The 18,092-nt window shown below is 37.0% G+C and overlaps 1 protein-coding gene across 17 annotated transcripts in view; it reads right to left on the bottom strand.

The window, feature by feature from the left end:
• Positions 1-18,092, bottom strand: part of UIMC1 (ubiquitin interaction motif containing 1) — a 131,040-nt gene that overhangs the window by 49,545 nt on the left and 63,403 nt on the right. For 11 of the 17 annotated variants that reach the window (XM_081501927.1, XM_081501923.1, XM_081501934.1 and 8 more), the window contains exons 4-8: positions 14,431-14,555; positions 12,971-13,076; positions 11,923-12,659; positions 5,819-5,883; positions 3,710-3,786 (exon numbers count right to left, since the gene is read on the bottom strand). In XM_081501927.1, coding sequence (XP_081358053.1) covers positions 3,710-3,786; positions 5,819-5,883; positions 11,923-12,659; positions 12,971-13,076; positions 14,431-14,555 — 1,110 coding nt within the window. Of the gene's footprint in view, positions 1-3,709; positions 3,787-5,818; positions 5,884-11,922; positions 12,666-12,970; positions 13,077-14,430; positions 14,556-18,092 lie in introns of all 17 variants that reach the window. The other 6 variants (XM_081501936.1, XM_081501937.1, XM_081501938.1 and 3 more) reach the window with 3 other exon arrangements.

Below are 18,092 nucleotides of genomic sequence, written 5' to 3' on the forward strand. Positions count from 1 at the left end.
CTGGTTATACACACAGATTTCACCACCTTGTTGGAAAAAGACTTACAGTGTATAAACTTCAAAATCTTCTCTATCAAGCCTTCCTGAGAGATATTTTCAAAAATGACATTTAATCTGATACAAAATAAAAGAGTTGCTCACTGCTTGTACTACTGTAACAATAAAAGTCTTTCATTAAGCTTTCTGTAAATGGCTGAAACATTTAACTACGTATTCAATGATAGTTACAAATCAAGAGGACATTAGCCTCATAGAAATAAATAATGTTAGCATCATGCACAATGTGGGCATGATGTTGTAATCCTGCTTCTGCACTAAGATGATGTTATAACTTGAGTATCAGACCCAGGGAACTGTAAGCAATATGAGACAAAACAAAATAGGTAAGATGGACTACTATACTCAATCTGTGTTTCACTCATTTAGGACAAATTTTTATACATAGCTTCTAAATTATATTTTATTTTTTATTGAAGTATAGTTGATTTACAAGTTCTGTTAATTTCTGTTGTACAGCAAAGTGATTCAGTTATACATATATATACATGTCTTTTTACATTCTTTTCCATTATGGTTTATCACAGGAAGTGAAATACAGTTCTATATGCTACACACCCACTCCAGTACTCTTGCCTGGAAAATCCCATGGACGGAGGACCCTGGTAGGCTACAGTCCATGGGGTCGCTAAGAGTCGGACACGACTGAGCGACTTCACTTTCACTTTTCCCTTTCATGCACTGGAGAAAGAAATGGCAACCCACTCCAGTATTCTTGCCTGGAGAATCCTAGGGGCGGCGGAGCCTGGTGAGCTGCTGTCTATGGGGTCGCACAGAGTCGGACACGACTGAAGCGACTTAGCTTAGCATAGCATAGCATATGCTACACAGAAGAACCTTATTGTTTATCCATTGTATATATAACAGTTTGCATTTGTTAACCCAAGCCTCCTACTCATCCCTCCCCCACTCCCTCTTGGCAACCAAAAGTCTGTTCTCTAGGTCTGTGAGTCTGTTTCTATTTCATAGGTAGGTTTATTTGTGTCATATTTTAGATCCACATATAAGTGATACCATACAGTATTTATCTTTCTTTCTAACTCATATGCCACTTAGTATGATAATCTCTACTTTCATCCATGTTGCTGCAAATGGCATTATGTCATTCTTTTTTTATGGGTGAGGAATACTCTGGTGTGTGTGTGTGTGTGTGTGTGTGTGTGTGTACGTGTACATATACACCACATCTTCTTTCTCTATTCATCTGTTGATAGACATTTAGGGTGCTTCCACGTCTTGGCTATTGTAAACAGTGCTGCCATGAAGAGTGCTGCATTTTTTTGAATTATATCAATAGTTTTGTCTGGATATATGCCCAGGAATGGGACTGCTAAATCATATGGTAATTCTTAGTTTTTTGAGGAAACTCCATACTATTTTCCATTATGGTTGTACATTACGGTTGTACCAACAGTGTAGGAGGGTCCCCTTTTCTCCGAACCCTCTCCGGCATTTTGTTATTTGTAGACTTTTTAATGATGGCCATTCTGACCAGTGTGAGGTCAATGGTACCTCACTGCAGTTTAATTTGCATTTCTCTAATAATTAGCAATGTTGAGCATGTTTTCATGTGCCTGTTGGTCATCTGTATTTCTTCTTTGGAGAAATGTCTATTTAGGTCTCCTGCCCATTTTTTGATTAGGTTGTTTTTTGTTGTTGAGGAATATGAACTATTTGTCTTTTAGAAATTAAATCCTTGTCGGTTGTATCATTTGCAAATATTGTCTCCCATTCAACTGGTTATCTTTTGCTTTGTTTATGGTTTCCTTTACTATGTAAGAGCTTGTAAGTTTTATTAGGTCTCATTTGTTTATTTTTGTTTTTATTTCTATTGCCTTGGGGGTCTGACCTAAGAAAGCATTGGTACAATTTATATCAGAGAATACTTTGCCTATGATCTCTTCTAGGAGTTTTATGGTGTCTTATGTTTAAGTCTTTAAGCCACTAAATTAAAGAGACTCAGGAGTCTAGCTCCATGGAGAAGTAGTTATACTTTCTTAGCAAAAAGAACAATAATGTTAGGGAAACCTTTTACCTAACTCATTTAGAAGTGGCTTATATCAACAAATAGTTGGAGTTAATTAGCAGGTTAATGACAGCAAATCATGATCACAAAAGTTATATAACCACAGTGGTGAAGGGCTTGCTTATTCCTCATTAACTTTCCTCTCATTAGGGATTTCAGTATTATTGTATTTGCAGGTTCCTCCTGCAAGATCCCAGAGTGATGTCACATGCCATCATCCTTAACTTAATGCTTCCCTCTGGATGACATAGGTCAACAGGCCTAGATGGAGAGGGAGTAATGCTATTTTTTCACAAAAATAACACCGTATTCCTGAGAGCTTCTGCCAAAATCATGGCACTTGGTAGTACCATCATTAGACAATAATCCACATAAACTTCAAATAATAAAGAAACCACTTTCAACAAAAATGACACAGTTAAACTTTAAAAATAAGTAAAGAAAGACTTTCACAATATGTTGCCAAATGTTTAAACTTTGGCAGGACTTTCCTAGACTAATGTGTAAACTAAGTATGAGTCTCTGTGAGACAAAACTTGAAAGAAACCAAAATAAGAAAACTACGAGTCTCTCTAACCCCAACAGGTTATAAGAAGGAAATGGCAACCCACTCCAGTGTTCTTGCCTGGAGAATCCCACGGACAGAGGAGCCTGGTGGGCTTCCATCTGTGGGGTCACACAGAGTTGGCCACGACTGAAGCGACTTAGCAGCAGCAGCAGCAGCAGCAGCAGGAAAAACTAGATATGACTTAAGGTAACGTTTGTCCAATTCTCGCTGTCCAAAGAGTTTAAACGTTCAGAGGAAGTTACTCACATGAATGAGGCTACTGATAACTTATATATTAGCCCTCACTTTTAAGACAAGCCAAATATATATATATAAGCTAAAACAAATTCCTTAGAAAGTAGTGATTCATATCACAAAATAATTCTTCATATTATACAATGATTCACCTCAAGAGTTCACTTAGATAATGGATATCTTAGTTAATTTTAAATTATTTTGTATATCAAAACCTTTTCACATGCAACTTTCAATTAACATCTTCACAAACCTTAAACAAAGTACATGTGTATCTTCATCATTATTATTAACAAAAGCAAAGTTCAATACTTACCCAGGTTAAGTATCTATTTGGAGATTAAAAATAAGTCAATGACAGAACTGTGCACAAAATTCAATTTCTGAACTTCCTATGCAATAGACTCCATGAATGGCAACGTAAAACTAACCAGTAAAAGCCTTGGGGAAAAAAACTGCTTAATGACAGGCAAATTTGAGGACAACCCACTTTGAGAACCCATAAACCAAACCATAAAGTCCTCTTAGCTCTGAATGTAGAGTTAAATGCTCTGAATGCTTTGCTGCCATCTCTGATGACACTAGTAAGTAAACAAGCAGACAAAAGAGCCATGTTAGTTTCAAACTATCTCTAAGAAGAGAAAAGGTGAGATGCAGAGCCAATGTCTATCAAAAAAAGTGTATGTATATATATGTGTTGTATGAACACATACACACATCAATCACACATAAACGTCCTAAGAGCGAGTTGGAAAAGTCAGAAAAATTAATAGACACAAAAAGGTAGGGACCAGAAACTAGTAAAAACACAGTGGGGTACTTACCAGGACACACAGTGATTTCCTTTGCAGAACTCTTTGGCATCAAGGCTGAGCTTCTCTTACTGGTCAAAGCAGCAATGCTGAAAAAAGAATCAAACCCCAAGTGAATTCCCAGTAAAATAAATCAGAACACAGGACCAAAAGCAATAGTTAATCTTTCACAAAGCCACAGGTAATCTGATACCTGCTGTCCAATACCACAAAAGCACAACAGGGAAGCAAGGAATCAGCAGTGAAAACTCCGAGTCCAAAATAGGGAAAATAAATATGCTTACAACTTTGGTTTCAGTGAAATCACTGAATGAAAAGAATCCCCTTTTGGAGTCTTCACAAAGGAAGGCTGAAGGGTAAGGACTCTCTATGAAACCACAGAAGACCAAAAAAAAAGTCTACTCCAATATAAGGATGTCAAAAGTGTTTTACAGTCTCCATCTCAGCCTTCTGAAAGCTAGAGTTTTGTAAACTCATTAAGAGAAGATATGAAGATTCTTCTGACACAATAGCTTTTCCCTCACCTTGCAGTTAAATTTCCTCTTTATCTCAAGATGTGGCTCTACAAGCAACAAAAATAAGATACAATTCCAAACTGCCTACAGCAAAAATCTGTCCAACCAAGTTGAGCATCTCTTCTGAGGAAAACATAATTATGAAAGGCTACCCTCATTCAATTTTTTGGTTTACCCTGACTGCTCATGGAGTGCAATCTCTTCCTGACATAGAAGCACATGGCTGAGAGATCTGAGCATCTGAGCTAGCCCCCTCATGCTTCACAGAGCTTTGCAATTAATTTAATCAAGTATGCAAGAGAATGCTTAAAAACACAAATCCTCACATCAACCAAGAACCACAGAGAGAATAACCACCGATTCATGATAAATAACTAAATTCTGATAAGACACCACAAGTGATTTCTCCCTCTAAATAAAACATTTTAGAGCATTTGTTATAAACCTAAGCCAGATACAGTTTATTCTGCATGTAATATTAGAGCTCTATTCAAAGGGTCCATCACAAAACAATTTGCTGACATTTATTAAATGGGCTAATCAATTTGAAGTCAAACCACATTGTCTGCAATTCCAACTCTCTCCTGGTGACAAAGCGTATAATCATTTATTAAAACCTACATCTGCTCTGCAGAAGGCTCACCACAACAAAGCAGAGAGGCCTGCAGGAAGCAGAAGGCCTACTCCGGTTAAAACCACTTCCAAAACTATCTTAACAGCAGGAGAATCAAACCAAAGCCACATTCATTAGCTCAGAAGAAATACCCAGTACTATCAACTTAACCAAAAGCCTAAGAACATCAGCTTTAAGTAACAGCAAATGGCAACTGGGCCTCAACTTCTGTTTGGGAGATGAAAGTCAGTTAACACAAAATTAAGCTCTTGAATAATCCCCAAAGGTTAACTAATGATAAAAGAGAAAAGTAATTGGATGTCTGATCTAATTAATGCAGTTTATAACCAATCAACCTTTACATATTATTAAAGTAGGATGATTTAAGAAGGTAACCCATCAATCAATCCATCCATCAAGAATAACTGAGATGGTAATACAAATACAGCCATTTAAGGAAAGATGAGATAAAATCATATTAAAAGTGACACTGGACATGGAGTGAGGTGATACAGATTCTGTGTGGCCTAAATAATATAAAGGCTTCAAAGAGGATGTAAATCTTAAGACTTTTTAAAAGATGTATATGGTTTAGACATGTGGATAAAATAAGCATGAGCATAAGGAACAAAGGAAGAAAGAACAAGGACCATAAAGAAATCAGTCCAGAGCCTTGTTATTGGCATAGGAAGCGAGTGTCGTTAAGACAGTAGCAGGATGTGACTGCTTTTCAGGAATAGTGTAGATGGAATTTGTGCCAAGATAGCTGTGTTAGACAAGCAAACCTCTAAGATCTCTTCCACCCTAATTCACTACGCTTCTATGAGATGCATATTTGAGAACTAGAAGATAACGATTTCTCTTTGGTTGTGTCTATAAAAGAGCTAAAAGGTCCCTGGGAAAGCTGTTCCTATACAGTCTCACTCATGTGGCTATCTTTTATTCTGGTACTGTCAGAGGAGAATTCAGACCCACAATAATATTTAATCTTACCTCTGTGAGGCAGGTACAGAAGTTCCTTCTTCAGAAGTTTCTTCAACAAAGAGTCCTTGGGAAGACTGTAAAGAAAGATGTAACATCCTAAATATATAGGGACAGATGAACTAGTTTTTCTTCCTTTAAAAAAAATAATAATTGTTCAACATTAATACTCAGCACATAGTAATAAGAATAAAACATTTTACAAAAGTCAGTGAGTTTAAGTAAAAAGAACATATTCTGTGGAATCAGAACACTGGAATTTAAGTCACAGGTGAATCACCTATTAACTTTTAATCCTGGATAAGTAACATCTCAATCGGTTTCCTCATCTTAAAATAGTATTAAAACCTGCTTCACAATGTTATTGTGAGAATTAAACAAGATAATATATACAATGCACTGTGTAAAACACAAGGCATATAAATATTAGTGAGTCAAATGAATTATGATTTCAGAAAAGAAATTATGAAGCTTTTGTTGTGGAAGGAAGAAATACAGAGAAAAGTTCAGCTCTCAATGGAAAGAAGTATCTCTTGGTAGAACCAAGACATAATATAGGCTATCCAAAAGAAAAGGTTATAAAGATTCCTTTTGCTATGAATCTGCCACTATGGTTAATATTTATCTACAAAAGATATCTTTTAAGAAACACAACAAATAGGGACCGGATAAGGAAAAAATTATTTTCTTTGACTATTAATAGAGTTGGTGCAAATGTTAACTCATTAAATGTAGGTGCATGGAAAAGTGTGGGAAAAGCAGCTACTGCTGACTTAGGGGTACTTCTGAGGAAGTACCTGGGCTGTGAGGCTTCTTCCAACAGATATAAAGCTAAAGTTTTCAGGGTCTCCTAACAGAATATAAATAACCTAAACAAGTTAGGCACCTCTCTCTCTCAAGTAAATGATGAAGTACACTAACAAACAAGAACAGCCTAGATGAGTCCTCAGTCAAAGAAAAGATAAAGCTGTACAATGACTGGGAATGTACTCATCGTGAAAAAGGAGGGTTGAACAAAACAGTCAAAAGGACTAAAATACAACAGTAATAAATACTTTACCTATTTGTTTGAACTCAGTGGTGACAAAACAGTTTTGTTCCTGTTATCTCAAAAAACACCAAAAGATAAATACTGACACCTGGTGTCCACTTAATAGAATTTTACTTTATTAGAATGACCAGCCAATCAAGACTTAGGCTTCAGAAACAAATAAGGCCCTAACCAACAAGTTATGAGATACTGTCACCTCTACCTTAGGCTAAAGCACATCTCAACCTTTTCCAGTGTAATATTTTTTTAATTATTGTTACACCTATTATGTGTCAGGCCTATGCTAATCACTTTATATGTGTTATCTCCTTTAATCCTCAGAAGAACCTTCTGAAGTAGAAGCTATTAAATTATTTTAAAAATGAGGAACGTGAAACTTTGACAGGTTAAATCATCTTCCCCAAATCATGCAGTTGTTCAAAGTGGAGCTTGGACCTTTCTGACTCCAAATGATCTTCTTCCTAACCATGTCAATACAGAATCCCAAAACTGTCTTTATTTCAATAAATCATTTTTAATTTCTAAACTTACACCTCAAAGGCAGTGATCTAAACACAGAGGCAAAGTAAGGTTCTTCCAGAATATGAAAATAAGAGAGCAAAACAAACAAACAAACAAAATTTGATTAGACTATTCACGGCTAATCAAAATGAACAGAGAAGGATGACAGGAATGTAACTTTCACTAAGGAAGCCGTGGCCTGATCAAGACATTGTACACTGCATGAACAAATATGCTAATGGAAATGGATAGTTTGCAACAAATAAAAGAGAAAAATCCAAAGACCCAGAATCAAGCAGTGGCTTCAAAACCATGATCTGCAAGTGAAAGCAAATAGACATATACATCATCTGATCACCAGAGAAATGTCCTCTGCTATAAGGCACTAGTAGCTTATTAGGTCTTTCCACAGCCTAGTTGAACCACTCTTTAAAACTTCCATTTTCCGATTATTATTTCAGCCTTCCAGATCCTTCATCCTTGAAAAAGGCGTCATGGTGTGTTTGTATTCTGGTCAATTAAAATGTCTCTCTTCCACAACAAAGTAACAGAGATTTGGTATACATACCAGCTTGATATTTGATTAGTCAAAGTCAGTTCTCACATTCTCACACAATCTGGGAAAGAAATCCCAGTATCTGGACTAAGAATTAAAGATCAGACCCTGAAAAGTAGTGACCACATCAATATACTATCCTTCTTCTCCCTGCTGTAAAGCCATTAAGATGACCCCTCCATCTTCATTAAAATCTTCTCTATAATCACAGTGATGCCAGAAACCAGTTATCATCTGATTCAAATTGCTTAGTCTATACAAAGTTTTTGCAACCTTTGTATAGACTAAGTAATTTGCCCCAAGGTGAATGTTTCTCTGAGTCCTTATTTCTGGGACTCTTGCTATCTCTATTAACCAAGGAGTCTCAAATATGGGCAGTTCCAGCAAAGTCAAGCTGTTGTTCAGTCACTAAGTCGTGTCCAACTCTTTGCAACGCCATGGACTGCAGCACACTAGGCTTCCCTGTCCTTCACTATCTCCCAGAGTTTGCTCAAACTCATGTCCATTGAGTTGGTGATACAAAGTCACAGAAAATGCTTAATAAGCACATAAACTCTTTCTACCCAGTTCCTGAAAGCAAAAGACCAAGATAAGATGTGAAATTACAATTACAATATTTTCATTGTTTGCCAATAGAATTAGGATATTAATTTCTTTTTGTTTTTTAAAGATACTATTCTACACTGGCAACACTGCAGTGAACTAGGCATTTTCATACAATGCTGGAAGGAAACAGTACAAATTTGAACAACCTTTCTTAAAAGCAATTTAGCAGTAAACAGTAGGTCTTTTCTACATTCATAACTCTTTAACCCAGTATCTTTCTGGTTCCCTATCCCTAAAGACACAAATTAGTGTAATTAAATAAATAAAAGTTTTACTTAGATGTTTATCACAACTGAAATATTCATCAATAGGAAAATAATTTAAATATTATGGTAAACTCATAAGCATCCATTAAAAATGAGACCTATAAGTAATTTTAACATCAGAAAATGTATGTTAAGTTAAAATACAAAAATATAGTAACATGATCTAAACTATAGAAAAAAATAGGTATAGGAAAAAAGAGGAAGGAATACATCACTGGATGGTAAGACTGTGGATACTTCCAACTTTGTTCTTTACACTTTTTGGCATTTTTCAAGTACTAAGTGATTTCTAAAATTAATGTTAATGACTAAACTGAGTATTTACTAGGTTTTCTACCTGATCTTCTTTTACTGAGGACTGTTCTTCACCCCCTTGAATGGTAGTATAGAAGTGGGCTCATAGCCATTTGTACAATTTGGATCATAGCCCCTTTGGGCCACAGACAACTGGGCTGGGGTTTGTATTACTAACTCCATATGCGCTGTAAGTCATTTCCTAGAAGTTTGAAGTTGAATTTGGAGAGAATAAATCTCCTGTAACCTGTATTTACCTTTGGGAACTGTAGGATCAATGTCTTCCACCTACCATGTATAGCAGAGAAGCAAAGGAAGCCAGTTTGCAGGGAGAAAAATGAAGCAGATATAACTAAGAGACAGGGATGAATTTTCTAAACCTAGTACCTTATCTAGGCTTGGTTTACCATTCTGTTTGAGAATTTATGAGAATCTATCTTTTTTATGATCAAGTCTTCTTTTTAATTAAGCTACCTTGATTTGGTTTCTTGTAGCCAAATAGTACCAAATAATAATACTACTAATAATAATATGTGTAGTATTTGGTGGCCTGTTCATGAAGATAGACAACTTCAATCTAAAAAGCCAGCTACTAGGTTCTAATCACTTCCAGCCTATTCTAAAGGCTCTGGTTTAAAACCTCAGAACCTGACACAAGTCTATGTTCTAAAACTCCAGCCCCTGGGATCTTTCAAGCTAACAAATTGAATTACAGTAAATCATTAAATATTCACTCTGTGGACTTAATTTATTCTTTTAAGAAGAAGCCTCTCTGAATTACAATGAATAAACAAAATGTTATCATAAGCATAACTTAACTTTCCTTTGGAAGAGAGGCAAATCACTGGAAGAGCTGTTAAGAAAAATGCTTTATCATTCCACACAGCTATCTTTCTAGAACATGGATGAAGAAGGCTGCTAGGGAAGAAAAATTCCCGTATATAGTTTCAATCAATAACCTTCTGGTCCCTTAGAGAAAACTACCATTTATTGAGTGGCTATTATTTCCTATTATACTAGACATTTTACATAATTCACTTTATTCATTAAAACTATTAAAAGATATGAGTAACTACTTCCATTTTAAAGATGATTTTAAACTGAGATTCAGAAGTTAAATGGCTTTCTCAAAGGCAGTTACTAAAACACTAAAGTAAAAATTCAAACTCCAAATCCATGCAGTCTACACTATGCAATGAAATTTCTCATAGCTATCATTTCTTGAACCCTTAAAAGAGACAAAAAAAAAAAAATCATAACTGTAAAACAAAACCAAAAACTCAGAGTCCAATAACAGAAACAGCAACACAAAGCAGTACAGTAATATTCTATATTCTTGAAAATTATAGTTTATAAAGAATTTGTAATTATATGATTGTTTTTATAATACTCAGAGAAAAAAACAGAATATAAGTTTAACCTACCATATATACAAATATATATCTATATAATATAATCTAGGGTATCTCAGAAAAACTTTTAAAAGGCAAATGTGCCCAAACAGAGAATCGTTTTCAGTAAATTATCGAAAATCTCAAGCAAAAATCAGAAACACATGACTATGGGAGGTTAAAAAAGTAAACTAGAAAACTACCTGCACTTCCTATCACAGAGGACCACTTCCCCTAATACATAAAGGATGCCTATAAACCACTAAGAAAAAGACTGATATAAAAGAAAAATGCCCATAAGATGTAAACAGACAAAAGAGGAAATACAAATGGGTCTCAAGCACACATAAGAAAAGCAAAAATTAAGACTGTACTGTGGTACTACTGTGTTTCATCCTCACACAGGCAAAGATCAAGAAGTCCTGACAATACGGTACTAGTACGGGGATGGGGAAAGCTGCTACTCATACATCCTCTACAGAAGGCAATTTAGGAACAGCTATCAAAATTGTAAATACATATATACTTTGATCTACCAATTACATCAACAAGTTACCCTACAAAATCTCCCATGTAGATGAAACATCTTATGCACAAAAGTAATAATGCTCTTCCAATTAAAAAAGTAATAATCACTGCAGTAGTGTTTGTAATAGTAATATTTTGGAAACAACCTAAATGTCCACCAATAGGAACACTAGATACAATAAACTCATTCATACATAGAGTATTACACATTCTCCCTCCAAAAGAAAAAGAAGAAATTCTTTATGTACTGTTATGGAATGATCCCATAGAGATAGTAAATGAAAAAAGCAAGGTACAAAATAATGAAGAGTATGCTATCAGCTGTGTAAAAGGTGAGGAAAAGTGTCTATACACATTGTTTGTACCACATGAAATCCTCAGAAGGATGCACTAGAAAACAATAATAAATGTTGACTCCAGGAGGCAGAACTGGTTGGCTGAGGACGGGGATAGAAGACAAACTTTATATCTTTTTGAATTTTGAGTCAGTTGAACATTACTACCTGTTCAAAAATTTAACTTTTTAGAAATACATATTTTAAAACAAAAAATAAACTGATACATACATCTGATACAATAATGTTTTCCAGAATGCATAAGGAATAGGAAAAGATCTAAGATAAGCTATTAAGTAGGAGAAAGGAACAAAGTTTATATAGAAAAGTCTTCATTTTGTTGAAAAATTGAAAAGAAAAGATAACTTTATATGCATAAAAATAATAATGATTGCCTCTTGATGCTGGTATTCTGGTCAATTTTCTCTTCTTTACACTCTTCCGTACTTTCCTAACTTTTCATAGTGAGCATATATGTGTTACTTTAAAAGTCGAGAGGAGAGGGCGACACAAAAAAAAAACAGCTAAAATAATCCTTGTTTAATCTGTGAATAAATCATCCTCAATCACAGCATCACTGACCCTTACCTGACCATGACTGGTTGTTGGTTCTTCCTCCAACAAAAGTTTCTCTTTCAAGCTTTTAATTGGACTTTCTTGGAAATCCTTGGTTTTTGAGTGCCAGACAGATGCCCTAGACTCCTGCCTCTCCTCTTTGTCTTCATCTCCCACATCTTCTGAGATGCCTTCATTTTTTTCACTAGCCTGATCTCCTTGGCCACATTCATTCTGGATCAGAGAAGGAGGTCTAGGTAACACTGGTTCCCCAAAACCTTTTTTTTTTAAAAGCTGCCTCTGAGTCATTTTCAGGCTCTTTTGATAAACCTCCAACTGGCAGAGAATGACCTTGGTATATTGGTTAGGGTCTACTCCATCAGGGCAGAATGGAATACCCCAGAAATAGTGCACAGTGCCCCCAATGTCCTGGAGACCTTTGGCATCTGCTGGGGTAGGCAGACAGTGCCTAGATGTGTCCCCCCTACCCTGGGCAGCTTTGTGAAAAGCACAACCCCTCCCAGTACTTTCCTGTGGCTTCCCACACTGTGTGTGCTCAGCCAAGTGGCCAGTACATCTGTCAAAACATTTAACGTTCTCATTCTCAAACACTGGCTGGCTTGATTGGTCCCAGCTTCCTGAGCTGCCAGAGACCGGCTCCTCTTCAGTGTTTTCAGTGTGGTCCCAAGGCTCCTCTCTTTCCTCAGACTCGTTTCCCTGACTGATATGTGAGCCTTTAAACAGTGATGGAGGTACCAGCTGCCATATGCCTGTAGGTATTTGAGAAAAAGTAGGGCTAAGGACAAACCATTTTTTATTAAGAGGGTTTGGTAAGTTATCACTTATCAAGAATTACATAATGTGGGTAAAAAAGGCTCTTCTTTGGGTTTAACCAAAAGTTGGCTTCTCCTGGGAGATAAAAGTATGCTGGATATTAGTGAGATCTCAACTACTATCTAATTTAACCTCTTTAATATCACCAAAGGGATTCTGGACATTTCTGCGTATCTACTCTCAGCATGATATCCCTCTGATACGGTTATGCTTGATGAGAAGAAGGAGCCAGAACAGGGAGACATGCCTTCAGTGGTCCCAGAGTCTGTGGTTTTCTGTTGGTGGGACTGTGAAGATGGTCCAGCGGCCAGAGGTCGAGATCTGGTAGCAGAAGCATCAGAAGGCCGGCAACTCTGAAACAAGTGATCCCACACCAGACCAAGTTTATTATTAACATAGCTAAACATGAAGGGTCATAGGAAGTGTAAAAAGAGGAGTGCGCTGTCCCTAAGAGATTCTCCTCTCCAAAACACAGATGCTCAATTCAAATAAATTCCACAGTATGTACTACATGCCTACTATGTACAAAGCACTGTATTAGCTGCTGCTGCTAAGTCGCTTCAGTCGTGTCCGACTCTGTGCAACCCCATAGATGGCAGCCTACCAGGGTCCCCCGTCCCTAGGATTCTCCAGGCAAGAATACTGGAGTGGGTTGCCATCTCCTTCTCCAATGCATGAAAGTGAAAAGTGAAAGTGAAGTTGCTCAGTCATGTCCAACTCCTAGCGACTCCATGGACTGCAGCCTACAAGCCTTCTCTGTCCATGGGATTTTCCAGGCAAGAGTACTGGAGTGGGGTGCCACTGCCTTCTCCAGAGCAGGAATACTCGACCGTAATGCTCAGTTTCACCTAAAAATTTCCGTTGACCAGCGCCTGTATTAGATCACTATACTAAACCTTTTTCTAATATAGAAAAGTGAATGGCATAAAGAATGGCTCAGGATCTGCCACTGGCAAATATCTTTCACATTTAAAATAACTTCAATTACACATATTCAAATCACAATTGAATATTCTTTGAAAAATTTTAATACTGCTCATTCTGTCTCTTCATGCTGCTGCTGCTGCTAAGTCGCTTCAGTCGTGTCTGATGCTGTGCGACCCCATAGACGGCAGCCCACCAGGCTCCGCTGTCCCTGGGATTCTCCAGGCAAGAATACTGGAGTGGGTTGCCATTTCCTTCTCCAGTGCATGAAAGGGAAAAGTGAAAGTGAAGTTGCTCAGTCGTGTCTGACTCTTAGCGACCCCATGGATTGCAGCCCACCAGGCTCCTCCGTCCATGGGATTCTCCAGGCAAGAGCACTGGAGTAGGGTGCCATTGCCTTCTCCTCTGTCTCTTCATAATCCACCTCTAGTTCTCATTCCCTTTGTTCTCCCCACAATACAGGGGAAGTAAGCATCTTATCTTGCTCTCTTTTGGTTTCTTGGTACTCAGTAACTTCTCAGAAGCTGCCAAATACTATGGTTCTCTTAAGACATGGACTGAAAATTTGTGAGGCAGAAAACTCTTAATTCCATACAGAATTAACAAAACACTAAATTGAGTTCACAATTCTACACAAATTTTTAAAAATAATAATGGGAAATATCTGTTAATTGAAAACCCTATGAACTACTTACTACAGCTAGTTCCTAATTAGCCATGACACTGCAGAAATAAAATATTGCTGATCAATCCTCACAAACTTTTTCAACATAGCATATTTACATTCAGGCTCTCCGCAATGGCTTTCCTCAAGAGCTCCTCTTCTTCCGCCTCCTGGCTGTTCACCTCCTTAGCTTCCTGTTCACTCATTTTGACAGCCAGAGCAAACTGTTCTTCTTCTGTCATTTCTATAAGAATATAGGGAAAAGAGAGAGAGTGACACCACAAACATTAAATAAGTGTGTAGACAAGAAACAGAATTATTCAACTTTTCAAGCGAAGACACTAAAGACCACTTAGTACAATTTTGTGAATAAGGAAAGCTCCAAAAGGTAAGGTACCAGTAAAGATCAATAGCAGCAGCTGTAAGAATCCAGGATTAACGAAACTGTGAGCTCCCATGAAGGCAGAGTTTCTGCCTACTTTTCTTCACTGCTGTATCTTCAGCACAAGAGAAGAGTACCTGGCTCCTGACAGGTAATATCTGGTGAATGAATAAGAGGAACTAACTCCCAATCCAGGGTTTTTCAATACCTATCACTTCATACTGATACATATTTGCTTTATGCGCAACATCAAGCCAGAGTAATTTTACTTTTCAGAATCCTCTGATTTATCCAGTAGAAAAGAACATCTCTAAAGACCAGAGTGTCATCCCCAAACAACATTTCCCATTAAAAGCAACTGGGGTAACCTGGAGAGGAATAGCTGACTGCAAATCTGGAGAATGAAACATATTAATAGAAGACGAATTAGAATATCTGTCATATCTATGAGCAAAGAATCTACCAGATACTACTAGGGTCATACCAAAAGAACTTAAGACCCAACTTAAAAAGGTTCTCAATGGCCAAAAATGAAACCACTGAACATCAATAAGGATAATGAATACAATGAATTAAAACATACTAAGTAAGTTTAACTGGAGAAGGGAATGGCAACCCACTCCAGTATTCTTCCCTGGAGAATTCCATGGACAGAGGAGCCTGGCAGGCTACAGTCTATGGGGTCACAAAGAGTTGGACACAACTGAGTGACTAATACACAAATAAGTTTAAATCTGTAAGTTCATAATAGTACTTTAAAAAAAAACCTAACTGGTCACTGCTGAAGAATGTTAACAATATATTATTCAAACAATCATGAATCAATTATTTTGAAAACTGGAAAAAAAAGGATACAGAATCAAGCTTTTGTCCTATTCTTCCAATATAAGCTATACTACTAGATAACCAAATAGATGAAAAGAAGCTTCTCTTTAAAGAGTTATTCCAGCTAATAAGAGGTGTGGAAAAAGGGGAACCCTCTTGCACTGTTGGTGGGAATGTAAATTGATACAGCCACTATGGAGAACAGTATGGAGATTCCCTAACAAACTAGGAATAAAACTACCATATGACCCAGCAATCCCACAACTGGGCATATACCCTGAGAAAAATCATTCTAAAATGCACATGTACCCCAATATTCATTGCAGCACTATTTACAATAGCCAGGACATGAAAGCAACCTAGATGTCCATCAACAGATGAATGGATAAAGTTGTGGTATATATATGTGTGTGGTATCTATGTATGTGTGTGTGTGTGTGTATAAAATTATATATAATTATATATATAATTATATATATATAACTATATATATATATATATATATATATATATATAATGGGCTTCCCTTGTGGCTCAGCTGGTAAAGAATCTGCCTGCAATGCAGGAGACATGGGTTTGATCCCTGGGTTGGGAAGATCCCCTGGAGAAGGAAACGGTTAACCACTCCAGTTTTCTGTCCTGGAGAATTCCATGGACTGTATAGTCCATGGGGTCACAAAGAGTTGGACACAACTGAGTGACTTTCACTCTCACCTATATATAATTGAGTATTATTCAGCCATAAAAAGGAACAAATTTGAGTCAGTTGTAGTGAGGTGGATGAACCTAGAGCCTGTTATGCAGAATGAAGTATGTCAGAAAAAGCAAATATTGTATATTAATGCATATATATATGGAAACTAGAGAAATGGTACTGATTAACCTATTTGTAGAGCAGCAATAGAGATGCAGACATAGAGAAAAGACTTGTTAGACAGTGAGGGAAGGAGAGGGTAGAACGAATTGAGAGAATAGCATTGAAACATATACATTACCATATGTAAAACAGATAACCATTGGGAATATGCTGTATGATGCAGGGAGCTCAACCCAGTGCTCTGTGACAACCTAGAGGGGTGGGGTGGGGAGGGGGAGATGAGAGGGAGGTTCCAAAGGGAAGGCACATATGCATACCTGTGGTAGATTCATGCTGATGTATGGCAAAACCAACACAACACTGTAAAGCAATTATCCTCCAATTAAAAATAAATTAAAAAAAAAATACTTCAAAAGAGAATTATTCTAGCTAATAAATATAAAAAAGAATATTGCCATTTTGTATAGTGCTTATGGACAAGATTCTGGCAGTGACTAACAAACTATACATATGACCCAGCAATCCCAATTTGAGCAATGTACTCTAATGATATATTTTCAATTTTTTTAAAAAATATGCACAAGACAGCATATTTAAAAAACAAAGACATCATTTTGCTGACAAAGGTATGTATAGTCAAACCTATGGTTTTTCCAGTAGTGAGAGGGTAACAGGCAGGGAGGCCAGGGGTCTCCAAACGGAGGAATAGGCTGCAAGTCTTAGACATTTTTTCTCTTTTAAGCAGCAGGAGGAAACAAACCACAAGTGTCAGATTTTTTTCCCTTCTCTATACAAATTTAAAAGGTTTCCCTTAAAATTCTAGTGTTGCCATGACAAAACCTGGTTCCACCTTAACTGAACTTTTCTCAAACCTTGAGCTAACCAATGCGCTTTTTCTTATGGAAATGGTTTTCTTAAGCTATGTTAATGAACTATATATTTACACTAGACTCTGTCTCTCTTCAAGTCTGTTCTGCTTAAGACTCAGATAAGGGCTCAACAAATCTGTATGTTTTACTCATACACTATTCTCCTAATCCATGTCAATGAAACTATATATTTATTTGGAAACCTGCTTTTCTTTAAGATTCATGTCAATTGTTTTATGGCCCACGATGACTCACCTGGTGCCAGTGTTGTCTCAAAATGCATGTTGTGGGAGAGAGGCCTGGTGCCACACTGAGACATCTCCTTTCTCTAATTAACAGCTTGCTGATAGGTATACAACATACTGCTAAAGGCTAGCAATTGCACTCATTTCACACGCTAGTCAAGTAATGCTTAAGATTCTCCAAGCCAGGCTTCAGCAATACGTGAACCGTGAACTTCCAGATGTTCAAGCTGGTTTTAGAAAAGGCAGAGGAACCAGAGATCATATTGCCAACATTCGATGGATCATTGAAAAAGCAAGAGAGTTCCAGAAAGACATCTACCTCTGCTTTATTGACTATGCCAAAGCCTTTGACTGTGTGGATCACAATAAACTGAAAGAGATGGGAATACCAGACCACCTGACCTGCCTCTTGAGAAACCTGTATGCAGGTCAGGAAACAACAGTTAGAGCTGGACATGGAACAACAGACTGGTTCCAAATAGGAAAAGGAGTACGTCAAGGCTGTATATTGTCACCCTGCTTATTTAACTTTTTATGCAGAGTACATCATGAGAAACGCTGGGCTGGAGGAAGCACAAGCTGGAATCAAGATTGCCAGGAGAAATATCAATAACCTCAGATATGCAGATGACACCATCCTTAT

The sequence above is a fragment of the Giraffa tippelskirchi genome, chromosome 6 (assembly GCF_054371585.1).
Source record: "Giraffa tippelskirchi isolate mGirTip1 chromosome 6, T2T-mGirTip1v1.2.pri, whole genome shotgun sequence".
Taxonomy (NCBI): domain Eukaryota; kingdom Metazoa; phylum Chordata; class Mammalia; order Artiodactyla; family Giraffidae; genus Giraffa; species Giraffa tippelskirchi.